The sequence below is a fragment of the Leuresthes tenuis genome, unplaced genomic scaffold (assembly GCF_036924035.1).
Source record: "Leuresthes tenuis unplaced genomic scaffold, fLeuTen1.0.hap1 SCAF_21, whole genome shotgun sequence".
NCBI lineage: Eukaryota > Metazoa > Chordata > Actinopteri > Atheriniformes > Atherinopsidae > Leuresthes > Leuresthes tenuis.
Window position 1 is genome coordinate 26,621,714 of NW_027325375.1, and position 26,376 is coordinate 26,648,089.

Here is a 26,376-nt window from a genome sequence, read left to right on the forward strand (position 1 = left end):
ACTCAGCGTAATTTAAACAATTATTAAAACAGAAATCATCTTTAATATTGTGCTTTGTTTTTTTGTCCTCTCGAAATTTCAGCTTAAAGCTTTAATTGTATTGTGACTTAGCTTATCACACAACAAAGAAATTAGGCAGGATACAGCTACGAATAAAGTACAAAAAAAACGACTAGGATGGTTTAATTTGTGAGGCAAAGTTTTTTTTCTTCTTTTTTGATAACATTCTATGTTTTATGTAATCTAAAGTAAGAAACATACTTTCCATACTTTTACTCTAGACAACATGCCATTTTGAGAATAACCCTGAGGTTTTCTAATTGATCTATTTCTATAGCGGAAGCTGCAGTCAGAGGTCAACGTACAGGAGTAACCTGCTCGCGCATCATCACATCACACCACTCTCTGCAGTTGAGGCGTCTGTTGGGGCTGTGTGACCTCATCATGATGTGATTCTTTTCCCTCATCATCACTGGACACAGAGATGTCTGACAGACACAATTAATTGATCGACTTCTTTCTTTCACTCAACTTTTTCAGGATTACGTGTCGGTTTATCTCCACCGGTAAGTTGCGTGGCTCGATGTTTATCTTGGTTTAAGTTTCAGCACTCTGTCCATCGTTGCTTAGAGAGATATTTAACACCCATGCTGCTGCAAAGTACACCGGCTGGCAGTTCAGACAGCGCTAATGTATCAGGACCAGTGCTGTGGCATGACAGTGGCATTAGCCGCTGCCTCGTAAGCTAGCGTTATTAGCGTCTGCGCCTCATCCTGTCTGTGGCAGCTGTAAGGTAGAGTAGATTTGACATCGCAGGTAACGTCAAGTCGATACAACGATCACTACAGCGGCTCAGCAGCCAACGTTTCGGGATTTCATAGCATTATATGCGTGCATGATTCGGTTTGCTAGCAAGCTAAATGTAGTCGTTGCTATCGTTTTGTGATGATCCCCTGGTTCACCTTTGCGGTGTGTCTGGCTGCTGTGCTCGGCTTGTTTTTCTGGTCCCGCAAGCAGCTATCGACAGGTAAGGCGTGCCATACTCAAGAGTCTTTCCTTTCCTCTTTCTCGGAGAAGGTGGAAAGAAAAATAGCAAGAGCGGTAGGGTGACAGTTTGTCGTCTCCGTTTGGATTAAAATGAGCCATGGAAATCAAAACGGGAAAGAGTGGTCTGGCATGGTCGTAGCTCAATATATTCCTGTCATTAAAATGTGCCTTTAAATCACTGCATGAGGTGTTGTAGTCATATGTCTGCGTGGGTTAGTGACTACATTAGCTAAGGGCGTGTTTTGCCAGCATTAATTTCAAACGGCTGGCACAACGAGCACATCCCAGGTCCTTGATCATTTGTAGATTCATGCAGACGATGTAAGTTTTTTTTTTTTTTTTTAGTACAGACTTTTCAAAGAAGCTGTGTTGTTTGTGTCGCGTGTTAAACAGGTTCGAAACGAGGCCTTAAGTATGTGTGGTTTTATGACTTTAGACAGTAGAACGACAGTAATTCAAATACAGTGTATGCGTTTCTGCATTATAAATCAATAAGGAGTTGCACAAAATGCCTTCAAGCTCACTGTCCGAATCCAGATGTTGCAATATAGACTTTATGCAATCCCCTTTTGCAATCTGACAAAGAGCATCATGATCCAGCCAAAGTGTAACATTGATACGTGAACTCGTGTTCTCCTTTATAAGTGTTGCTGCTCTGTTTCTTGCCAGTGTTCGCAGCCTGCTCGTGTCGCCCAGCCATGGCACAGCAGGATGGTGCTGCCAAGAAGAACCCAGCTGTTAGGGATTTGCACTCGAGCTTCCTCGTGGGATCAATATCGGAGGAGAACTCGGAGGATGAAATCCAGGGGAAGGCAGACATGCAGCTGGAGGAAAAGGAGACTCGCTCGCTTTCACCATCCTCGGTTAGCTCCGACAGCACCTTTGAAATGGGTTTCGACCACATCGATGGCTCCATGCATAATCTAAGGTTAGAAAACGAATGCGGCTGCATTCTGTGTTACTTGTGTGTTATGAAGACATTTCGCGTGGCCTTAAAATTGCCTTTAAGACTTAAATTATGATTAGACCTGTGGTTCAGTCTGAAACGGAGCCCGCTGGATTGGCCCTTTTTACAGCACACGTGAAAGAAAGGTTGTTTCCCTAGTCGGGCTCTCCTAAAAGGTTTCTCTGTGTTTGAGTGTGTGGGATAGTCCCAGAGAGCCGGCACACAGAACTTGTGAAGACACAGACGTCTCTGATCCAGCAATTGAAGGAGCTGCTCAGCACTGATGGAACTTTGTTTAAAGCTTGCCGCAGACTTTTGTTTCTCTGCCAATGCCAAGTGTTTCACAGGCCTTACTTAGACTTGTTATTTCTGAATACTTTCCTAAGTTGCACCCAGCAGTGTGAAAAGTCCGGTTTTTGTCCCCCTGACTTACTTGATGTCTTAGTTGTGAAGTTTCTTTTATTTTTTTTTACTTGCCACTTGGGGATCTTATAAAGCTTGTCATTTTTTCCTCGTCTAGTTTTGCATAAGAAGGTGAGAGTTGGAGTTAAAACTGGAAATGCAGGATGGGTGGGGGCGGGGAGGGGGCAGCGTTGACAGCTGGATTGAACTCAAACCATGTTGGTCTTGCATGGGCACTGCATGAAATTTGTTGAAACATATTTGCTTGATGCCAGTTATCCTTACAGTGATGCAACTATTCAGTATGAGGCCATAGCAACGAACCAGCCAAACAGGCCCTGGCTCTGCCACACCCGCCAACTGATAGTCATGTCCCTCCCACTGTCCTATCTCCCCCCCCACCTCCTATTCTGCAAATCTTGATGAGGGACTTGTCTAAGCATGTACACATGTTAGAGCAATTGTGTACAGTTTATACTTTTTCACTATTTAGACAACAAACAGGTGTTTGTTACAGCCATAGTTCTTAATTTACCGCTTTGCTTTTATGTTGCTTAGTTCCTCTTCCAAGTAATAGTTTCCAGCTTTTGCTTGATATTTACTATTGTCATAGATTTTGTTACATAGAAGTTTCTTTTTCACACCCTTCAATCTATAATATACAAGATCAGACCCAGCAGTCAAATCCCCCTCTACTGGGATGATGGATTTCTTATTAATATGAAATTATATCAGTGTTTTCTTATCTTCTGAGCAACAAGGTCTGCTGTTGCTGCTGAAGGTTTGCTTTGGGCAGTTTAACAGCTTTAGTAGCTTCATCCAAAACTGATACAGGATTCTTTCTGTGTTTCTTAAAACAGACCGAGCATGTCAGGACTGCACCTGGTCAAACAAGGCAGAGATCGCAGGCGGATTGATCTCCAGAGGGACTTCACCGTTGCTTCTCCGGCTGAATTTGTCACCCGCTTTGGTGGTAACAAGGTCATTGAAAAGGTAACAGATTTTAGTTAATATTCTCAAAAATACAATATTAAAGGTGCTCCTGACGAAGATAATCTTAGGTAGAAAGTTAACAAAGTAAAACATCACCAGCATGGGTTATAACAACAGTACAAGGTCACCTTGTAAATTCAGAAGAGACATTATGAGACATAATAAACATTATTATCGCAACTGTTTTGCTTATCCAGGTACTTATTGCCAACAATGGCATTGCAGCAGTCAAATGCATGCGCTCCATCCGCCGCTGGGCCTACGAGATGTTCCGCAATGAAAGGGCGATCCGTTTTGTTGTCATGGTAACTCCAGAAGACCTGAAGGCCAACGCAGGTGAGCTTTTACTATAGTTCTGAGCTTTAAAATTTTTGCAAGTGCATCAACTGTGTTTACCAGACTCAGCTACCTTTTACTGGCCCTGACATGGAAATGGAGGAGAATTGATGCTCCTCAGCAGTTGTGTACTGGTGTAGAGGACGATGAACTGGCACCCAAAGAGGAGTAAAATGTCACTGCAGCAAGATGATTTGGTGAAAGACGATCTGCATGTTTTAAGAATAAAATCCCATTCGCTCAGCATTGAAACTCACTCCTCCATATTGTCTTGTTGTTTGACTCAAGCAGTGAGAATGCTGGAGTCAAAAGAAAGAAAATAAATTTCACAAATGTTTCTTTTGTTTTTCACAGAATACATAAAGATGGCAGATCACTATGTGCCTGTGCCAGGAGGAACCAACAACAACAATTACGCCAATGTCGAGCTCATTCTGGATATTGCGAAGCGCATACCTGTTCAGGTAGCAGCATGTTCTTCATTCTCTCTTCAGCTGTTAATCATTATGGTATCATCATTGTCGTGTTGTTTTTACGTCTTATAGGCAGTGTGGGCTGGTTGGGGTCATGCTTCAGAGAACCCCAAACTCCCAGAGCTTCTTCATAAACATGGCATTGCTTTCATTGGTAAAGGAAGTCGGTCACTTAGTTGACCTTCTGTTTATGTTTCCTACATATTTACCAGTTTAGTTTAGATAACTTTCAGTTAATTGAAAATCTATTTTCTCAGGTCCCCCGAGTCAGGCTATGTGGGCTCTTGGAGACAAGATTGCCTCCTCTATTGTGGCTCAGACAGCTGGTATTCCAACTCTGCCCTGGAGTGGAACAGGTAGCTTAAAGTTATTGTTCTCATTTTGTCTTTTTTCCTGTATTACAACAATCAATACTGATAGAATTTTGTCATTTTGTGAAGCTGTTTGCTTGTGTAGGGCCTCCCAATGATATTCTTGCATCTTTTTTTGCAAGTATTTGGTGTGTCGGGTCATATTTCTTAGATTTCAGATGAGAAGGTAATTGTTTTAACATCACAAAATGTGATTGTTTTTTGTTTTTTTCTTTCTTATTTCCCAATCTTCCTCTAGGCTTGACAGTTGAGTGGTCGGAGAACAACCAGAAGAAGAAAGCCATCAATGTTCCTAATGAGTTGTACGAGCTAGGCTGTATCCAGGATGTTGAGGATGGCCTTAAAGTAAACGCATCAAATAACTGAGAGTTCATGCTGTTAATTGCTTCATTATCATGCACATACTTACATGTTTTCTGTGCGCCCATTTCCAGGCTGCAGAGAAGATAGGTTACCCAGTAATGGTCAAGGCCTCAGAGGGTGGTGGAGGAAAAGGAATCCGTAAAGTCAACTGTGCAGATGACTTCCCTAACCTCTTCAGACAGGTAAGAAGAATTACCGAGTGCTTGATTCGTAGCACAGTAGTCTTTTTTTCATTTACTGACTGCACAATTGTCCGATCTCTACGGTGGTCTAGGTCCAGGTAGAAGTTCCAGGATCACCCATCTTCATCATGCAACTAGCCAAGCATGCCCGCCACCTGGAGGTGCAGATCTTGGCTGATCAGTATGGAAATGCCATTTCCCTGTTTGGCAGAGACTGCTCCGTGCAGCGACGTCACCAGAAAATTATAGAGGAGGCTCCTGCTACCATAGCCACTTCTGATGTGTTTGAAGATATGGAAAAGGTATGAGCCATGTAGCAGTTTTTACCAAAATATACCAGAAATGGAAATCTATTCAGTTTTATCCTTGATTTAAACAAAGCTTTTGTCTCTTTATAGTGTGCTGTGAAGCTGGCTAAGATGGTGGGCTACGTCAGTGCGGGTACAGTCGAGTACCTCTACAGCCAGGATGGCAGCTTCTACTTCTTGGAGCTCAACCCACGTCTGCAGGTGGAACACCCGTGTACTGAGATGGTTGCTGATGTCAACTTGCCTTCTGCACAACTCCAGGTCAGTCACAGTTGCACAACACATGCAAAGTATTTGCGTCTATGTCACAATAAGCACGCTTCACCTTCATCACAACTCTGACCAACTGCAAGAGAAGGGGTCAATATGCAGAGACATTGTAGCAGATCCAGGGGTTGTAGTCCGATTGGGTGACGCGGTCTGTTCTGCAGCATTTAGGATTGTGTATAAATAGGTCAGTAGCAGTCAAGCTGAAGGGCTGGGACAGCTTTGCAGACAAGCTGATTGGGTGTTAGTGTGGGAGTGACACACTCACTGCCTCGGAGGATGAGGGGATCTTTTTCAAGGCAATATGCATACTTCCTGTCTCACAGTAAAATATTGTTTGTTGGTGGTCTGTAAAACCTGAAGGTACAAAGTTGATAATCTTCAGATAAGTATTCCAGAAATGTTAATTAAATACAGGTGCATTCATAAATGATGTGTGTGTTAGTTCAATTTATTTATTTTTTTGGTCAGATTTCCATGGGTATTCCTCTTCATCGGATCAAAGACATTAGGATGCTCTATGGAGTCCAGCCCTGGGGAGACTGTCCCATTGACTTTGAGGGTCTGTCAAATAATGCCCCCTCCCCAAGGGGCCATGTCATTGCAGCACGTATCACCAGTGAAAATCCTGACGAGGTACAATTTGGTCTCTTCTTATACAAACTATTTGCTGCTAAAGGTTAGACATTTCTTTTCCCTCCAGCTCTTTACCTTTTATTGTGATTTATTTATTTATTTTTAACTTCTCTGATTCTGTTTAACCATAAATGAAGAGCATTGTTATTTCTTTCAAAGGTTACACAAGCCTAAATGTCAGCTTAGCTGCTTTTGGCTTTGGTTCTTCATAAGAGAATCTAAGATATTGAGTGCACGTGTTGGTGTGTCTGCGTGTGTGAGCGCAGGGTTTCAAGCCAAGCTCCGGAACGGTGCAAGAACTGAATTTCCGCAGCAATAAGAACGTGTGGGGCTACTTCAGTGTTGCAGCAGCAGGAGGGCTGCACGAGTTTGCCGACTCCCAGTTCGGTCACTGCTTCTCATGGGGAGAGAATCGTGAAGAAGCCATCTCGTGAGTATCCCCATAGAGTAACACTTTATCTACACACCTGACTGCCAAGTCAGGACCCAGTCACGTAACTTGACTTTAAAATGTCATATATTTGCAATCGTTCGTTGTTTCTTTGCGCTTTTGCTTGCTGTGTCATTGCTGTTTTACATAATACAAACTACTTGGTTAATGTTGGGTTTTAGAAATGACGTTGTTAAGGTAAAGTATTTTAAAACGCGATGGTTATGGTTATTGAAAGATCATGGCTTGCATTAAAACCGACCCTATAATACCATATCAAAATATCCCTTTCTTGGATTGCTGGCTGGCTTTTCCCAGCCCCCAGCCGTACACACAAAACGTGCTGGACACACATACCAGACGTCCTGTTGAAACACATTACTTTGAAAGTTGTGCCAGATGGCAAGAATGGGGGAAATTGTTCCTGTATAATTTTATAATCTGGTTTTGGCCTTTTTTCAGCAACATGGTGGTTGCTCTCAAGGAGCTGTCCATAAGAGGAGACTTCAGGACCACAGTTGAATACCTCATTAAACTGCTGGAGACTGAAAGCTTTCAGCACAACAGTATTGACACAGGCTGGCTGGACAGGCTCATCGCAGAGAAGATGCAGGTAAGCAGAGATGTTCTAGCTGAGGCCATTGTTTGCACTTCAAGAAAACAATGTTGAAAATATTTGTTTGACCTCTAATGTGAGCACCGACACCATGCTAGTTAGCAAGTGTTATAATAGTACGACCTTTACGCTTATCCTGCTGACAAAAATGTTGTCCTGAAGCTTGACTAAAGATGTTGCTTGCAGGCAGAGCGCCCTGACACCATGCTGGGAATAGTGAGCGGTGCCCTGCATGTGGCAGATGTCAATCTAAGGAACAGTGTGTCCAACTTTTTGCATTCTCTGGAAAGGTAGATGTATTGCTTGTTAAACGACAGAACAGAACAGTAGAGTTGAACTTGTAAACACGACCCACTCTGTTCTCTAACCAGGGGCCAGGTGCTGCCAGCGCATACACTACTCAACACTGTTACCGTGGAGCTGATATATGAAGGAACCAAGTATGTCCTGACAGTGACGCGTCAGTCACCCAACTCCTATGTGGTCATCATGAACAACGCCTCAGCTGAGGTGGATGTTCATCGACTCAGTGATGGAGGTCTTTTGTTGTCATATGATGGAAGCAGCTACACCACCTATATGAAGGAAGAGGTGGACAGGTAGGCTGAAACAAAGCCGATGAAGGTCCTGATCATTTCTGCAGAGAGCAGAATGAGTGATTTTAACTGACAGATCTTTAAGAGTTGATGAGTTAAAAGAATACGTTGTCCATTTAAAGCTTCATATATCTGCTTCTGTTAAGCCTAGTTGTGCATTTTGAATTAATGTTTTTTTTTTTTTTTTACTATAGGTATCGCATCACCATTGGGAACAAAACCTGTGTTTTTGAAAAGGAGAACGATCCTTCGTTGCTACGATCCCCTTCAGCAGGAAAACTCATTCAGTACACAGTCGAGGACGGCGGGCATGTGTTTTCTGGCCAGTGCTATGCTGAAATAGAGGTACAGTATGTTACAGCGTCTGTGTGTGCCTTTTACAAGAAATATGAAGAAAAAAAACCTTTCAAACATGCTGTCCTTTTGTCTGCTGAGTTGTATAGATGTGAAATATCTAGATGTGAATTTCAGGTAATGAAGATGGTCATGACCCTCACTGCTGCCGAGTCTGGTTGTATTCACTATGTGAAGAGGGCTGGAGCAGCACTGGAGCCTGGCTGTGTCATTGCCAAACTGCAGTTGGACGACCCAAGCAGAGTGCAGCAGGTACTGTATGTATATAGAGGGCATCAATGTTATTTTAGCTCTTTTTTAATGTTGAAAAGTAAACGTCAGAATGACAGAATGCTGTCTTTTCATATACAAGGTCTGTTGCACACTGTGAGCATTATACAGTAGCTGTTTGGGTGTTTATGGAGTCTCAATGAGGCAGGAAATCAATTCTGCCAACAAATATGACAGCTCTGTTGTCTGAGGTGAAGAGGTGTGTTTGCTTATTTGTGTCAGCACTCATCTGGACCTGCCAGATGTCAGAAAATCATAAGGCAGACTGAATGGTGGAGACACCCACTGCTGATGAATGTGTCTAAGATGATGTGAATCAAAAGTACATATTTTGAACAGCTGCCAGACATTTTTGGTAACTTCAGGTTTTAAATTGCATGATGAGGAACTTGTTCATTCCAATACATGCCTTCGGTTTGTTTATTATTCTGTTGTATTTTATTATTTATTATTTTGAATGAAGGACCCGTACATCATGTCATTTCCACACAAAACAGCCTCACATAGACCCTTTATAATAACTTTTTGTTCTCCTTAATGCCATTTACTGAATATACGGCAACAATAAAGTGTTATTGGATTCAATTATTTCCTACTAGACCAGTCAACCAATGACACTGTTTATAACATAATGGTGTATGCATGTCTGTGTAGATTCTTATCCATCCAGATCATGCTAATCTTATGTGTTTAAAGCACTTAGTCCAATTGTCTCCTCCTGCAATGCTCAGAATGGTATTATGCACAACAATGTTGTAACATTTGATTTGAATTCTTTGTATTTTTCTTACAGGCAGAGCTGCACACGGGAGCCCTCCCTTCTATCCAGGCTGTAGCTCTGAGAGGGGAGAAGCTGCACAGAGTTTTCCACAACACACTTGATCATCTTGTTCACATAATGAGTGGTTACTGCCTTCCTGAGCCTTTCTTCAGTGCTAAAGTAAGAATTTATGAACACGTGAGTGCACACTGGCATTAGCTCTTCCAGCTATAAACGGTTCCAGACAAATGCGTGTTGTGTCTTTTTTAGTTAAAAGAGTGGGTTGAAAGGCTCATGAAAACCATGCGCGATCCATCTTTGCCTCTGCTGGAGCTTCAGGACATCATGACGAGTGTGTCAGGCCGCATCCCACCTGCTGTGGAGAAGGCCATTAAGAAGGAGATGGCTCAGTACGCCAGCAACATAACTTCGGTGCTCTGCCAGTTCCCCAGCCAGCAGGTGCCCTATTAACACATGCGCACAGAATTGTTCTTACATGTCAATTACAGTGAATCTCCTGTCAAACAACCCACTTTTCATTACATTTTTCAGTAATTCTGTTTAGTTTCCATGTTCACCCCAGTTCATGAAAAAAAGAGGTGATTTAAAATATGAATCTTTTGAGGTAATAGTGAAAATTAGCTGAAATTCTTGATTTCTCACTATGTCTGTTTAATTATGAAGTTATTATGCTTTTCTTTTGTTTTTTATGTAAAGAATTCTTTCATCTGAATGTGATTTATTTCCATGAAGATGAAATTGAGTTTTCGTTACACATTGTTTGGCCCAGGATCTCACGTTCTGCTGTCTCTGTGCACAGTTTGGATGAAGCATGAACGTGAAGTGAGGGGTCAGCACTGATGTCTGGGATTAAATTCTTCTGAGCCGCCACTGCTGCTGGGATTAAATGATGATTATCTCTTCCTTGTTTCCAGATCGCAAACATCCTGGACAGCCATGCTGCTACTCTTAACAAGAAGTCAGAACGAGAAGTCTTCTTTATGAACACACAAAGCATTGTTCAGCTGGTGCAGAAGTGAGTCACGTACATCATCCAATATCTCAATGTGATGGTACATTTTACACATTTTGTCCATTTGTTTAATTAGAAGGGATGCAGCACATTATTATGAGCTGATACGATACTGAAAATAATATTTTGTCCCATACAGAGTTTTTATTAAGCTTTATTTAAAAAACAATAAGCTTTTTCAGCTCTTCATCACATTATCTTTGAGCACAGATTAATTCGTACATTTGTAACATCTATATATAATGACACATAAAAAGACCCTTTCTGCAAAAATGGAAAAAATTAAGAAATAAATAAGATAAATTTTTATAAGACATTTTACACCATTGCCAACTCAGGGATGATTTTTTTTTTAATTTTTTTTTTAATTTTTTTTTTTTTGAGGCAAAAGCAACGTGACACAACCAGGAGACACCAGATAAATAACTGCCTGCAGTTGATGTTATCCCACTGACTGTTTGGCATATTGTAGTCCATAAGCTGAATGTCGGCCAATGCCAGTGTTAGGGCAACATATCTGTGCATCCCTTTTAATTAGTGCATTAGCTGCATTCTTATTTGAGCAAGCCCAAACACAATGTGTCTCCCAGGTATCGCAGTGGCATCCGAGGCCACATGAAGGCCGTGGTGATGGACCTGCTCAGGCAGTATCTGAAAGTAGAGATACAGTTCCAAAATGGTGAGGAACCTCTGACATAAAATACTTAAAGGTGTGCTGTGCGAGAATAGTTTTCATAAGCAGCATTGCACTGACTTTCTCTCTCCTTTTGGTGGAGCTCTTTCACCTCAGTTCTGCAGTGCAGTTTCCTTATTAAAGCTCTTACATGTTCGACTGTTAACAGGACACTACGACAAGTGTGTGTTTGCACTACGTGAAGAAAACAAAGGTGACATGGCCAATGTCCTCAACTACATCTTCTCGCATGCCCAAGTCACCAAGAAGAACCTGCTGGTTACTATGCTAATTGTAAGTGCCTTTCCTTAATGAGTCAGGTTAGTGTAGAAGCCTAACTGATGACTGCTTCACACTTTTCCTGCATCTGTATTAATGTTTTAGTCCAGAGACAAGTCTAGTTTTGGCCATACTGTTGTTTCATTAGGGCTTTGCTTTTGTTGCGTTTACATAAGACAGTCTGGTTTATGTGTGTTGTAATCCAAAACATGAGAAAAATGAATGAATAAGATGATGTTTGAGGCAACACTGTGTATGTAGATCATTACTAACTGCATTGTTCTCTCTTTTGATGCAAGACTTAGAGAGTGATGTAATTGTTGCTATAGTAATAAAATGGCACACCTCAGCAGAATTGATGCGATATCATTTCATGTGTCTAGGACCAGCTCTGTGGCCGTGATCCCACTTTGACAGACGAACTGATGACCATTTTGACTGAACTGACGCAGCTCAGCAAGACGACCAATGCCAAGGTGGCACTGCGTGCTCGGCAGGTCAGACTTTCTTTCCGAGTCTTGTTTTCTGTTCTGTTCCTCAGGTTATGGTGATAATATCACCACCAGATGTCAATGTATGCCTTTCACTATAGCAGAAGAAAGCGTTGACATGTATTTTTCATGAGAGAAAAACTTGACAATATAAAAACTAGAATAAAAAACATTTAATTATCATGCTTCTAAGATAGAAATATTCTGTGGAGTTGAAACAATGAAGGTAAATACTTTTATAAGATGTTAATGGAAAATAAAGAAGTATTATGTGCCATCCTCTGCTTTAAAGACCACATTAATCTTCTTCACTCAGGTCCTGATAGCTTCCCATCTTCCCTCCTACGAGCTGCGACACAACCAGGTGGAGTCCATCTTCCTCTCTGCCATTGACATGTACGGGCACCAGTTCTGTATTGAGAATCTGCAGGTAGGCAATGAACAAGAGGGGACATCCATTGTGGCGTCAGCTGTTGCTCCAACAACAGATAAAGATTACATGATTTGTTTATATTTTTTCTCCCTAGAAACTCATCCTTTCAGAAACATCCATCTTTGATGTTCTCCCCAACTTCTTCTACCACAGTAATCAGGTTGTCAGGATGGCCGCCCTCGAGGTGAGAGGAATAATGATCAATTAATTTTGTTTGAACTTTCATTTTACAGACTCGGAGGGGCTTCACATACGGTTCTCTTATGATCTCAGGTGTACGTTCGCAGAGCATACATTGCATATGAGCTCAACAGTGTTCAGCATCGACAACTCAAGGATAACACATGTGTAGTAGAGTTCCAGTTTATGCTTCCTACCTCGCATCCGAACAGGTACCACACAGGAAAACGCCTCCAACACCCACATGTTATGTGTTACTTTACCTTTCTCTTGCCCCCACCCCAGATGGCACCGTGGACTCCACATTTAGAGCAATATTTGCTGACAGCTTTATATTGACATGTATTGATGAAATAATAGTGTTGTTACCATAATTTGGTAACAACACTATTTTTCTCCCATAGACTACAACTTTGTTTTAATCTTTAATTGTTTGTAGCATAGATGAAGATGTGCTGTGGTAACACAAAACTTATCACTCCCAGCCAATTAGCAATTTTAACTCACCGTTGGCAAATAGATTGGACGTCATCCATGGTGCCATGGCCTCCCCCAACATTCCCAGCTGTGTGCCATTGTTCATTGTTCTCCGTGTCATGGCCCTCATGTGCAAAAGAATGTATTTTGCAAAGCTGAACGTACTTCTCTTAGTTTGTCAAAAGTGTGAATGCGATGAGCAACAAAGTTCCCAGCCTCAAGAGACCCAAGTGAGCTGTTTTTCCCTAGAAAAAGCCAAAGAGTCTCTACACAATGTCAAACATGAGAATCAGAGAAAAAAACAAAATGGGATATATCTTGTACACGCTCAGCATTTGAAAAACCTTTTAACAGACATCATACTGTGGCATTTCCCGTCAGGCTCATGTTTTGCATCCCGCCCACGCGGTTTTGTTTGCTTTGTGTGTGTGTGTGTGTGTGTGTGTACGTTCCTCTGTTCTGCTTGCTGTTCCCGTGCATTACTAGTGTTTCTCATGCTGTGTTGGTTTCAGTTTGTTGACACAGTTAGCCTGTGAATGCCATCATATTCCCATTCTGTTGCATCCTTCTGATTTGCTGTGGCTGAATTAACCTTAATGACTGGCTCATTGCTGTGAACTGCGTAACAGCATGAGAGTGTTAAGTGATCCCCTCTCTTTGTTGGGAGTGTGTCTCTGGATCTCATGATGCATGTTTTAAGGGGAGCAGTCAGGAAGTGGAATGTGTGATTCTTTTTTTATTAGAAAGATATTTGAAGTTAACTTTATCCTCCATTCATAGATTCACCTCAACCATTTAGATATTGATAAATACACACACACACAGACATTCACACACATTGCTCCAGCTTGACTGTCTTCCTCTCCTGATGCTTGACACTAATCACATAGTAATCGATGTTGTTTGATTGCAGAGGGAACATCCCCACTCTAAACAGGTATTGTAAACATTTTTTACTGCATAGACTACCAATGGCTGTAGACTAGCTAGCTGCACGATCCAGATCAAGTTAAAATCCCAGTAATTCGTCGCTCAGTTGTTGGTAGAGCGAATGTGGGGTGCTTTGATATTCCTCAAATGAAAGTGAAATAGTAACTGGAGTGAAGTGTGATTTATAAATGCAATGTCGTATAATTTCACTGACAACAGCATGGCATTCAATGTTTGTGTCAAATATTCTGTTTGTATGCGAGTGTTTGTTTGTGTCATGGAAAACGAGTGTTTAATCCTAACTGCTGTGGGCAAGTGCCTCAGTATTGGGGATTTAGGCTTAACTCAGGATGAACTGTAATGACGCTAGGTCATATAAACACGTTTTGGGAGAAATTTTGTACACGAGGGAGAATATCCAGAACTAACTCGTGTAACTGTCCTGCCAGGAAAATATCTGTTCCAGTCCCGGACAATATAAAAGCCACGGACGCTAAATTAAAGGAACCCAAACCTCAGGATCTTAAAACACAAGATAGAGAATCTAAGGATGATAGTGCAGAGACGAAAAACACCTCAGATTTGGAATCTGTGGACAGGTTTGACATTCAAAACCTCTTTAGTGCTTACAGTGGGTGCAACTTCTGGGATGCCTTCTTGCCACCACGTGACTAACACCAAATGTAATAAAACACGTATATTTAAAGGGTTTTACTGGTGGATTTAAATATCTTTATTATCCTGAAATAAATATCATCCTTTTTTTTTTATCTGACTAACATGGGATCAGTCAGAAGACCCTTGGATACTGTAATGCTGCTTTCAATGTGTTTACTTCTCACGGTGGAATCTTCTCACTACTTTTTACATTTGAACCTCATTCAGTTTTTATTCTTTAAGTCAAAGGCTTTCGGTTGATTTCCATGGATAGTATTATATTTCTGTATTAAGAGACTGCCAAATAGCTGAGGAATCAAAACTATTATGAGGTTCGTAAGGTTGGACTCTGGGTGTACCCTCACAGAATCAGTCTTGTAGAATTTCAGATCCTCGTAACATTTGTTCTCCGTCTCCTCCTTAGGATGTCCTTCTCATCCAATCTGAATCACTACGGCATGATGCACGTGGCTAATGTGAGTGATGTCCTGCTTGACACCTCTTTTACGCCTCCTTGTCAGCGCATGGGAGCGATGGTCTCTTTCCGCTCCTTCCAGGAGTTCACACGGTCAGTTGTTGAGTAAAAGAAAAAAGGACTCATAACCTGAACAGTATTCATTAATAGGCATGTGTTAAATTTCAAGTGTGAGAAATGGATTGTATGATTTGTGTCCTCAACAGGAACATAAATGATGTGTTGAGCTGCTTCTCTGACTCTCCTCCCTCAAGTCCAACCTTCCCAGATGGAGGCAGTCCAGTGCTGTATGGTGAAGAGGACAACAAGGTGACAAGTACAAATGACTGCCTGTTAAAGATGCACCTGCAGGACTGTGTAGCTTAGAATAAACTGTATTTGCTTTCAGAGCATCCAGGATGAGCCAGTCCACATTCTCAATGTCGCTATAAAGACCGACAGCGACATTGATGACGACGGCCTCGCAGCCATGTTTCGGGAATTCACGCAATCAAAGGTGGGCACCGTCGACAGCAAGGCTTTTGTTTATTTTGACCTCAGAAGAGAGAATTAAATGTTGGAAGTCGTTCAGAAAAATCTTCTCATGATGACGGTCATTTTCCTTTTTCCAGAAATCCCTGCTTTTTGAACATGGCATCAGAAGACTGACTTTCCTTGTTGCTCAGAAGGTGAGGACTCGAATAAATACTTTGCTTAGATGCTATCCGTCTTCAAAATCTCCTGCCACTGCATGCCACCAATTACGCAGTTCTCAACTGCATGTACCACAGTGTCACAGACAAACTAAATCTTTCTTTCTACAGTTACTAATATTAAAATCCAAAATAAATGATATTACTTTATTAATTGTACTAATAATTTGCATTTGAAATTTAGCTTGTTTTCCTGTTTCTCTCTGTATCTCTCTCTGCATGCCTGTCTTTTGCTGCCTTTATGATGACAGGATTTCAGGAAGCAGGTCAACTGTGAGGTAGACCAAAGGTTTCACGTAAGTACTGGAAGATGAATCAAATCTCTGACTTTTCACTCAATTATCACTCAACTTACCATGGAAGTGCATATCAAATACAGACGGTCAGTGGCAAAATATCCCGTTTTTAACTTTTCATCATTGAATCAGAGAGGTTTTAACATGCTAAGTAATTACATTTTTACATGCGCACATTTTAATTGCCACATTTCTCTTCTTCACTTTCAAGAAGAATCACATTTAACTGAGCTGTGCCATTTCAAATCACTAAATGTTTCAAGTTTATTTTTGAGTTTTCAAGATGCCATTAAAGCCCTCTTTATCATTAGCTCGTTGCGCAGATGTTGCCATTAGTGAATATGCCACAGTAATGCGACGCACATTTTAGCCCGGATACCCAGCTGAATCCCCAATCACGGTAGTTTTGGAAGGAAACATTTATTTTCCCCAAATTTGAACAATAATCAAGAGAACCGTCACTATCATGCAGAAAATAGGGAAGAGAACAGGCATTAGATTTGGAGAAATGTCCGGTCCTTTCACATTTGCTGTTATTTTAACAATACCCTTTGATTTTTCTTCTGTCCACATCACAATCTCTAATGAGATCTAATCATGCTAACTGCTCTCTATTACAATAATTGTCTTTCACTTGTTTGCACCATTATGCATGTGCAGTGCTTTCTGTCAAAAGATTCCATCCACCGCTCACTATAAGGTTGAGTTAAAATGGTACATAATCACAGTGTCGAATCACTCTTGTAGATGTTTGCACTGTGTGTACTTTAGCGGCTCTCTCCATCATGTAGGCTGTGAGTTGATAAGAGCATCTCCAATCGGTCTGGCATTGTTTTGGCAAGTGGAACACTTGAATATGATAATGTCAAACAGGGCCACCAGGCATTATTTAGAGGATCCCATGTCTCTGAGGAAAGTGGATGTCTTATTCATTAGCATATGTTACAATTTTCTTTTGATTACTTTCTGCTGTAGCATGATTCTTTGACAGATAGATAGGAGCACAGGATGTTCTACATGCAGAACAAAGTGCTGCTCATCACAGCTTGAAACTCCACACTTAGCTGCCGTATGGTTTATAGGTTGTACATGTCTATCTGATTGGACCATTTTAATGCTGAAAGGTTAACTTTACAAGGTATTTGCTATATGCGTGTTGTCAATGAATTTTTATTCATCTGTATTGTATTTATCTCTTTTTTTCATATACACAGAGGGAATTTCCAAAATTCTTCACATTCCGTGCCAGAGACAAGGTAGGAGTCATTTGGTTACTTTATTTTCTTTTGAATGTCCAAAATGTTGATTTCCAAAGCGAAAATCACCCTCTTTTGAAAAGATTAAATAATGTATACCAGTATTTAATAACTGGTTTGTTATTATTCTGACATCAGTAATGTGTTTAGGAGAAAAAAGACTGATTGACCATCCCCACTCTCTCAGGCATTACTGAATTTTATCCAGTTGCTGTCAGTAATGGCCCTTCTCTTCCAGCACTCCTGATTGTTCCTGTGCAGTGACACTACTAAAGCTCATTATAGTAATGAACTTATTAATTATGTCCCTCATTTAAGAGAAATGACTTCCATTAGCAGCTTTCTAAGATTGAGATTGTTCGGGATTTCATTTACTTAATACAGTCCGTGGCTCAGAGGCATGTCGTTAGTCCCATACAAAGCCAGTGCTAACATTATTTCTCACCACTGCTTCTGCCAATAAAAAAGGAAATTGGCAGTTACCTTAAGACAAAATGGTTTTCCTCATTTGAAAAAAACTCATTTGAAACTTTATAGTGTTCTTTTATTGTTATTATCTTAGATTTTGTCTTACCTGTTTCTCAACAGTTTGAAGAAGACAGGATCTATCGGCACTTGGAACCAGCATTAGCGTTCCAGTTGGAGCTCAACCGCATGCGCAATTTTGCGCTAACTGCCATCCCATGTGCCAACCATAAGATGCACCTGTACCTGGGTGCAGCCCGAGTGGAGGTGGGCACAGAAGTTACGGACTACCGTTTCTTTGTCAGAGCCATTATCCGCCACTCTGATCTGGTCACAAAGGTGAGAAAACCGTAGAACAAACAATGTTTCTGAAAGTAATAAAGACTTTTCTTTTAACCTTGATTTTTTTTCTTCTTATCAGTTTTTGCGCTTGCTCACATGTTTAATAGTTTTTTTTTCTATCCGGCACATAGTCACAGGAACTACTGCTAACAGTTATTTTGGTGTGTTTTTATTCAATAGGAAGCTTCCTTTGAATATCTTCACAATGAAGCAGAGCGTCTGCTGCTGGAAGCCATGGACGAACTGGAGGTGGCTTTCAACAACACCACTGTAAGAACAGACTGTAACCATATATTTCTGAACTTCGTCCCTACAGTCATCATGGACCCATCAAAGGTTTGCAGAAAAGATAAGCATGCATCTCTTACACAGGGCTCATTGTCATGGGAGTTTGCCTCTTACTAATCTTTCCCCACAAACTCCAGATTGAGGAGTCTGTGCGTTCCATGGTGATGCGTTATGGCAGCCGCCTCTGGAAGCTGCGTGTCCTGCAAGCTGAACTGAAAATTAACATCCGCTTAACTCCAACGGGAAAACAAATTCCCATCCGCCTCTTCCTTACCAACGAATCGGGCTACTACCTGGATATCAGCCTGTACAAAGAGGTCACTGACTCTCGAACGGGACAGGTGGGGCCCAAAGACCGACAGGTGGGGCACTCATACATTTTCCATCTCATCTGCTTATTGTCCAGTTTTTGGCTTTGGGCTACAGCTCCATTCTGGAAACCTCAATTCTTGCAAGTCAATTTTTGACTGTTTAAATGAAGATTGATTTAATTTTTATACACTACATTAAATAATCTAAGATGTAATCATTTGCAGTAGGGATCCAGTATGGTGTTGTGCCTTTAGCCTGGTGGACAATTCTTTTAGTAATTTGTTTCTTATCTCAGCACATCAGGTAAGACCCTCCTCATTCACCAAAAGCCATCTATTCATCAGTCCTTTATCAATTCATTTTTAGTGATTGTTGAATGGTTCAAATCTGCATGAAGCAATTCAGAAAAAAAGACCTCTTCCTCTTTTTTTTTCCATTTTTGCTTCCTCTGTTCGGCTCTTGTGAATGTGAGAGGTTTCCAATCTGATTTCTATGTAAAGATCATAGAAATTGTTGAACGAAAATGAGGCCTTCTAGGAGGTATGATGATTAGAATAACTGAGTTCCATTAAAAAAAAAACTGGGCAATATTGGTGTGTTATAATAAGCTAAATCTTGGAGATGGTGTTTGTAGGTATTTGATTGGAAGTGCATGATGAAAAGAAGTCCATACATACAAGATTGTTGCTCATTAAATCTGATGTTTTACACAAGTTTATCATGTGTCAGAGGTCCTCCATCATCATGATTTTTTTTTTTCATCTTTATCCCAGTCCATGCAAACGGTCGGTATGACTGTAAAGGGACTCTTAATTCAGCCCCTTTTTTTTTTTTCTTCTAGATCATGTTCCAAGCATATGGAGATAAGCAAGGCCCCTTACATGGCATGCTTATCAATACACCCTATGTCACCAAGGACCTGTTGCAGTCCAAGCGCTTTCAGGCACAGTCTCTGGGCACCACCTATGTCTACGACTTTCCAGAAATGTTCAGACAGGTATCATTTTAAAAACATTCATTTTTAAGGTTTGGCCCGGATTCTGCTTGCAAATACTACATTATAGATAACTTTGTTTTGTCTCCCAGGCTCTGAAAAAGCTCTGGCACTCCACTCAGGCATATGCCCACTTACCCAAGTGCCCTCTTCCTTCTGAGCTGCTTACCTTTACTGAGCTGGTTCTGGATGCTCAGGATCAGTTGGTGCAGATGAACCGGCTGCCAGGGGGCAATGAGGTCAGTGTTTTACATTGTATATATACTACAGCCTTTTAAAAACAGAATTTCTACTCATTTAATTTTTCTTTGTCTGCCCACCTTGTATTTTAAAATGTGTAATTCCCCTCTTGCCCTGTAGGTGTCTCTGTGTTTCTTTGGCTGTGTGCTTGAGCTCTTATTAGATACCTAGTTGTTTTGTTGCAAAGCATTTGAGAGTTCACATTATCAAATAAAATCTGTTTATGAAACTTATATCAAGCTTAAAATCCTGTATGACATTATAAACCTCACACACAAGCTCAACCCAGCTTGTCAATGCATTAGTAAATAATAAGTATTTGTTGTACATTTATTCATAATATCTGTTTGTCTTGCTGAGTTGCCTCTGCTTTGTCTATCCAGATCGGCATGGTGGCATGGCGGATGACCCTACGAACTCCAGAGTATCCAGCAGGACGGGAGATCATTGTCATAAGTAATGATATCACACACAAGATTGGCTCATTTGGACCCCAAGAGGACATGCTGTTCTTGCGAGCCTCAGAGATGGCTCGAGAGAGTGGCATCCCTCGCATCTACATCGCAGCCAACAGCGGTGCCCGCATTGGCTTGGCAGAGGAAATCAGACACATGTTCCACGTGGCCTGGCAGGATCCAGCTGATCCTTACAAGGTCAGCCAGCAGACTATCAGACACTCCACTCAAGGGCTTCTCTGATTAACTGTTTCAAATCTTGCTACCAGAAATCCACCTTTTAGTGTTTCAATACTAAATTGTTTTAAAAAAGGATTTGAGTAGATTTTTCCAATTCTACCTGAGCCATAACCACAAAATGAAGCTGCTGCAGTCTATTAGAGGCATCCTCCAGGTGTTTTGTTTTTTCATAAGATGATGTGAACATTATTTGAAACTGCTCCGTTTCCTTCTCTTTAAAACAACACTACCTGCCTTTTCCAATACCTGTTTTAATTAAGTTGTGATTGTTATATCCCCTGCAGGGTTTCAAGTATCTCTACCTCACACCTCAGGATTACAAGAAGGTCTCTGCTCTAAACTCTGTACATTGTGAACACATAGAGGATGAGGGAGAATCCAGGTACTTTTTTCATTATTTTTGTGTGGGTGTGTTTCTATCAAGTATGCAACATCTTTCTTTTGTCAATCTGTGAGCTCCAAACAGCAGAGATGTCAGGTGGATAGCTGTAGGGGTCACATCGGGTTTTATGGGAATTGAATATATATGTTGTTGTGCAGGTACCGAATCACTGACATCATTGGAAAAGATGAAGGGCTGGGTGTGGAGAATCTGAGAGGGTCTGGAATGATTGCCGGAGAATCTTCTCTGGCTTATGAGGAGATCATCACCATGAATCTGGTAAGATTGATTTCGTAGAAAAGCATATTCGTACATCCAGCTCTTTACCCTCGAGCTATGCATTTGTGTGATTGTTCAAGAAGAAAGACTTACTTTATGCAAAGCGCTAATAATCTGGCACGTGGTTAGTTTGCACATATTCGAAGCATTTTAATGCTCGTTTTGTCTCATAGGTCACATGCCGAGCCATTGGTATTGGGGCCTATCTGGTAAGGCTTGGACAAAGAACCATCCAAGTTGACAACTCTCACATTATCCTTACTGGAGCTGGGGCCCTCAACAAGGTAAAATGATCTAGAGTTTGTGTTTTGGTACAGTACAAAAACAGTTTACATGGAGTGTTATTGGTAATGCAGAGTGAGCATCAAATGAGCGTCTCTAAATTTACAGAAATAATGAATCTGCATTTTAATCAGAACATCTCTAAAATTGTTTATCAGTTAGGGAGTTAAATTCAGAGCCATTGGGGTGGGAAGGTCAAATGGATGCAAATGTGATAGGGACACAGTGTCCTGATATTTTTTTCTATTTACATAAACAGGACTGTAGATTGTGTGGAAGGAAGTAAATAGGAGACAAATTGTGTATATATGTGTGCATGTGTAACAAAGAGAGAAAATGAGAAAAGTCTACTATGATTTTTGTGGCTTGTTCCAACTCGCTGAACGGACAATTTCCTTTTGCTTTGCTCTGTTCTACAAGGATTCCCTCTTCCGATCCCAGCCACAGGCCTGCCTGCCACTCAAAGTGGAATAATTGAAAGCGAACCATGAAGTTGTATTTGCATAGAAATAGAGCGACATGCCAGAGGCTGCAGAGCAGGACACCCATATCATTTGTTTTTAATCAAAATGAAAAGTTTTGCTGATGCAGATTGTTTTTCTGCATACAGTCGATTGGTTTCTGTGTGTGTGTTAGTGTGTGCGCGTGTGCCTCCATGCTTCACTTCCTCTCCTGTCTTGCTTTCCATTCTGTGTCCTTGTCAGTGCATTAAGATGACTCCATTTCAAATTAGATGACAGATTGCAGCAAAGTAAAGTATGCAAATGGCCCAATGATGGCGTACCTTTTTCCTGGAACCTTAATTGTGTTTAGATGGCCCCACTGTTAAGCTGCATATGTGGGAGCCCCAATATTTACTTACTAAAATCCACAATGTAGATTGAAATCTATATTTATGCAAAAAAAAATATTTCAGCTGCAACAGAGAAGAGGAGTAAGGAATCTTTCTCGGCTCATCCGCTATGTAGTTTCTTGGCTATTAACTGAAACTTAATAGGGGGCAGCAGGCGGCTACCTAGAGATCATCATTTCATTAGCTGCTGAAAATCTGTCATATTTTCATGGGGACTGGATAGTAACTACTAGCTTAAATACCCCAGTGAGCTGTTACTACCAGTTGGCCCCTTGTTTTCATCCTCCCAGTCATCTCATTCTTTTCCTCCTCCAGTATCTCCTCCTCCTCCTCCTCCTTCTCTCTCTGCCATGGAATCTTAATGAAGCCAGCGATGGCCAGAGGCACGAGGGTTTTGTGTATGTCAAGGTGACTGTAATGTTTCTTGGGGCTGCCTTCTCTCCTGACAGCTTTAGGAGAGTGTCCTAGATTTGTAGCCAGATACATAACCATTAATGGTAATAAAGAAAGTAAATGATGGCTGAAAAGGTGAGAGCTGAAGGTAGGAATTGAGCTCCACTCTGATTTTTATGGAACCGTGTCAGCACCCAGCCACCTGTTTTTAGCTGCTTATGAAAATAAGGTGGGCTGGAAGTGAGATTTTATGGCATCAGGTTAACATTGGAGGAGTGTGAAGATGAAAGAAGATCGGTGGATTGCAACTTACTCTTTCAACAGTGTATAATACAGCTAATGATTCAGAGAACACATCAACAAAATGGATGTAAGCCAGGTGTATGAATACAGATTTTAATTTAGAGGTAGTGTATTAGGGCCTGTGTTAATTCACCTCAAGTAAAATCCTCCAGAAAGATAAGCAGATGCTGCCCCCAACCTTGTGTTCGCTGTATTGACAGCACTACTGTTATCTTCCTTGCTTGTGTGATCTCTCTGAGCTCAGCTGTACAGTTGTGACAACACCTCGTGTTCTCAGCTGGTGTCAAACAACGCTGGTTTGCCTCAATTTTAGACCACAGAGCAGTGTTTTGTTTTTTTAAGAATAAATCTGCACATTGATGAAATGAGCACTGAACTGATGCTGCAGTGGTGCAAATGGAACGGCTTATTTAATTTCTAGATGAACCCTGTGTAAACCCATCAGAAGTATTCCTCCTTGCATGATTAAAAAAACAGAATTAAATATTTAATGAGGAAGAATCCTACTTTTATCATAATTTTCTGCTCATATTTTTTTTTCTTTTGTCTGTATTAGGTTCTTGGCAGAGAAGTTTACACATCTAACAATCAACTCGGTGGGGTTCAGATTATGCACAACAATGGTGTGACCCACTGTACAGTTTGTGATGACTTTGAGGGAGTCTTTGCTTTGCTGCAGTGGCTGTCCTACATGCCCATGGTAACGTTGGTAACTCATCTGAATGTATGAGCTGCTCTGTGTGGTGTTTTATATGAAATGATGAAATCTCCTTTTTGCAGTGTAAATCTAGCCCAGTACCCATTCTCCATGCCAAGGATCCCATAGATCGGCTCGTAGAGTTTGTGCCCACCAAGACTCCTTATGACCCCCGCTGGATGCTGGCAGGACGCCCCAGCCAGAGTGAGTCTTTTGTGGAGGGTCAGAGAAATATAGTTGCCTATTTTTGGAAAGACTTTGCGATTATGTAATAATTTCTTGCTTGGGGTAGAACCTGTAGATCAAATAGTTTTGGTAGCTGATGCTTGAGCCCTACTGTGGAATTAAAATGAAGTACAGTTTCTTTGAGATATTTGTAATTATTTCTTGAGTGCATTGAAAAAAATTATCACTGGAATATTGCAGTGACTGTGCACATGGCCTTCGCTGATCTGTTTATGAATTATCCTGAAGTAAAGTAGTATTGTCTTATATAGCATTCAAGCTCTGGCTCAAGATAATTTATTCACTTCCATTTTTCTGCTGCTAATCACCATTAATGCTTTCTCAGCTGTTGTTAAAAGTCATGTTATTTGAATTAATATAAAGATTTATCATTTCAGCTTCATGTCCCAAAAGTTAAAGGTTGAAATAATTCATAACAAGAGAGAGGCTATTAAGAAACTAAGAAAGCAATGGTGAAGCTTTAACATCATGCAGTCAAAGGCAAGATCGGCACCAAAATGCCGAGATGCAGCGTGCTTTACTCTACGGGTCGGTACTGAGCAAGTTCAATATCAGTGTAATTACAGCTTCGGATGGCAAAGAGATCAGGAGACCTTGTGGGAAGCCAGTCAACATCTCTGTTAGTGATGAGTGGCAAGACTTAATTAAATGGTAACCTCAAAGGCTGGGCATGTTTCTTAGGGTGTGCTTGCAGAGAATGAGCTGAGCAGGCCTGCTTACACAGTCATCCATCATAGTTGCTGCCAAGATTAGAGACTCTGAAGAAAAAAACATTGAGGCAGACTGCGTACAGTGCAAAGTCAGGGATCTCAGAAATGGCACACAGAGAGAGAATGGATTCAGTTGCATTATATGTTGCAGTCTCCAAACATTCACCGCGCTTTCTGCACTCACCGTCTCCACCCTACCCCCTCTCTGTGTGAAGCTCCAAAGGGTTCTTGGCAGAGCGGCTTCTTTGACCACGGCTCTTTCATGGAGATCATGCAACCATGGGCTCAAAGTGTGGTGGTAGGCAGAGCCAGGTATGTTCCAAGTAGAACACTGAACCCCGTGCCATTGAAACGCTTTTCAAATGTTGTCAAAGTAAGTTCTAGTTGTCAGTGCTAAATGGCTTGTCTTTACAGACTGGGGGGGATACCTACCGGAGTGGTCGCTGTAGAAACCAGGTCAGTGGAACTGTCAATCCCAGCTGACCCAGCTAATTTGGACTCTGAGGCAAAGGTAAGTGCTGCTTAGGGTGAACAGGCAAACATGTGCTGACATATTTATAGACATTGAGGTATCATTGATGATTTTCTGATTTCTACGTTTAGATCATCCAGCAGGCAGGACAGGTGTGGTTCCCGGATTCTGCTTTCAAAACAGCCCAGGCCATTAAGGACCTGAACCGAGAAGGCTTGCCCCTCATAGTATTTTCCAACTGGAGGGGCTTTTCTGGAGGAATGAAAGGTATTTCTGCTTCTTCGGTAATAAGTGAAAGTGACATTGAACCCATTGTTAATCTCAATTATTCTTTTAAAGATATGTACGACCAGGTGCTGAAGTTTGGGGCCTACATTGTGGATGGGCTGAGGGAGTACACCCAGCCAGTTCTGGTTTATATCCCCCCCCAAGCTGAGCTTAGAGGAGGCTCCTGGGTGGTTATAGACCCCACCATCAACCTCCGTCACATGGAGATGTATGCTGATAAAGACAGCCGGTGAGTTTAACAGAACAAGGGAACGTTTAATTCAATTTGTAACAAATCAGCTTTGGTTGACTTGAATCACTCCTGTCTTCAGAGGCGGAGTGTTGGAGCCTGAGGGAACGGTAGAGATCAAGTTTAGGAGGAAGGATCTGGTGAAGACCATGAGAAGAGTAGATCCAGTCTACATGGGCTTGGCTGAAAGACTGGGTTAGTCTTTCCCTTCAGTTCTTATTATAGCTCTTTACAGTTGTCTTTGTCTTCTGCAGTTTTGTCCTCATGTCAGAGGGGGAGCAATACATCAAGTGGGCCCATGTGTGCTTTCACTGTCCTTCTTTATTTGGTGTTGATTGTGTCATCTTCACTGCACTCCCTCGGGAGACGACGTGTCAGTCACAGCCCGCTCAGATCAATCACCAACGCTCCTGTGCAGTCTATTGATTTTCATTTGGGCCAATGCTACATTGGATTGGTGCTTTGGGCAAAACTGGTGGAATGGAAGTTTACTGTGGAGCGCTGGAGAGCCTAAAGATTGCAATTGTCAGAAATCAGCAAGGAGCTGAGTTTTAACTGTATTCTTTATGTGGAACTTGAATTGAAAATAATGAATTAGGATACAAGGAAAGGTGGATGTTATGTGGAAATGCTGTGAATGTATCTCGACTGTATGTTCTGTACTCTGATAGCATTAAATGTAAT

The 26,376-nt window shown here is 41.3% G+C and overlaps 1 protein-coding gene across 7 annotated transcripts in view; it reads left to right on the forward strand.

Annotated features, from left to right (window-relative positions):
- The first annotated feature begins 408 nt into the window (after positions 1–408).
- Positions 409–26,376, forward strand: part of acaca (acetyl-CoA carboxylase alpha) — a 30,772-nt gene continuing 4,804 nt past the window's right edge. The window contains exons 1-51 of one of the 7 annotated variants that reach the window (XM_072374370.1): positions 409–566; positions 1,717–1,975; positions 3,256–3,388; positions 3,586–3,724; positions 4,079–4,188; positions 4,270–4,351; positions 4,455–4,553; positions 4,807–4,913; positions 5,003–5,113; positions 5,206–5,415; positions 5,512–5,682; positions 6,160–6,324; positions 6,591–6,754; positions 7,217–7,367; positions 7,557–7,660; positions 7,742–7,969; positions 8,161–8,311; positions 8,438–8,572; positions 9,384–9,530; positions 9,621–9,809; positions 10,286–10,386; positions 10,974–11,062; positions 11,226–11,350; positions 11,719–11,832; positions 12,143–12,256; positions 12,354–12,443; positions 12,533–12,651; positions 13,830–13,853; positions 14,296–14,445; positions 14,928–15,071; positions 15,185–15,287; positions 15,367–15,474; positions 15,590–15,646; positions 15,922–15,966; positions 17,181–17,222; positions 17,811–18,026; positions 18,210–18,365; positions 18,455–18,679; positions 19,471–19,626; positions 19,716–19,862; positions 20,247–20,516; positions 20,843–20,940; positions 21,099–21,219; positions 21,393–21,503; positions 23,607–23,750; positions 23,831–23,951; positions 24,919–25,015; positions 25,118–25,214; positions 25,307–25,442; positions 25,515–25,692; positions 25,775–25,887. In XM_072374370.1, the coding sequence (XP_072230471.1) occupies positions 1,746–1,975; positions 3,256–3,388; positions 3,586–3,724; positions 4,079–4,188; positions 4,270–4,351; positions 4,455–4,553; positions 4,807–4,913; positions 5,003–5,113; positions 5,206–5,415; positions 5,512–5,682; positions 6,160–6,324; positions 6,591–6,754; positions 7,217–7,367; positions 7,557–7,660; positions 7,742–7,969; positions 8,161–8,311; positions 8,438–8,572; positions 9,384–9,530; positions 9,621–9,809; positions 10,286–10,386; positions 10,974–11,062; positions 11,226–11,350; positions 11,719–11,832; positions 12,143–12,256; positions 12,354–12,443; positions 12,533–12,651; positions 13,830–13,853; positions 14,296–14,445; positions 14,928–15,071; positions 15,185–15,287; positions 15,367–15,474; positions 15,590–15,646; positions 15,922–15,966; positions 17,181–17,222; positions 17,811–18,026; positions 18,210–18,365; positions 18,455–18,679; positions 19,471–19,626; positions 19,716–19,862; positions 20,247–20,516; positions 20,843–20,940; positions 21,099–21,219; positions 21,393–21,503; positions 23,607–23,750; positions 23,831–23,951; positions 24,919–25,015; positions 25,118–25,214; positions 25,307–25,442; positions 25,515–25,692; positions 25,775–25,887 (6,637 nt within the window). In that variant the 5' untranslated portion in view covers positions 409–566; positions 1,717–1,745. Of the gene's footprint in view, positions 567–907; positions 1,028–1,716; positions 1,976–3,255; positions 3,389–3,585; positions 3,725–4,078; positions 4,189–4,269; positions 4,352–4,454; positions 4,554–4,806; positions 4,914–5,002; positions 5,114–5,205; positions 5,416–5,511; positions 5,683–6,159; positions 6,325–6,590; positions 6,755–7,216; positions 7,368–7,556; positions 7,661–7,741; positions 7,970–8,160; positions 8,312–8,437; positions 8,573–9,383; positions 9,531–9,620; positions 9,810–10,285; positions 10,387–10,973; positions 11,063–11,225; positions 11,351–11,718; positions 11,833–12,142; positions 12,257–12,353; positions 12,444–12,532; positions 12,652–13,829; positions 13,854–14,295; positions 14,446–14,927; positions 15,072–15,184; positions 15,288–15,366; positions 15,475–15,589; positions 15,647–15,921; positions 15,967–17,180; positions 17,223–17,810; positions 18,027–18,209; positions 18,366–18,454; positions 18,680–19,470; positions 19,627–19,715; positions 19,863–20,246; positions 20,517–20,842; positions 20,941–21,098; positions 21,220–21,392; positions 21,504–23,606; positions 23,751–23,830; positions 23,952–24,918; positions 25,016–25,117; positions 25,215–25,306; positions 25,443–25,514; positions 25,693–25,774; positions 25,888–26,376 lie in introns of those variants that run through there. The other 6 variants (XM_072374368.1, XM_072374371.1, XM_072374369.1 and 3 more) reach the window with 6 other exon arrangements.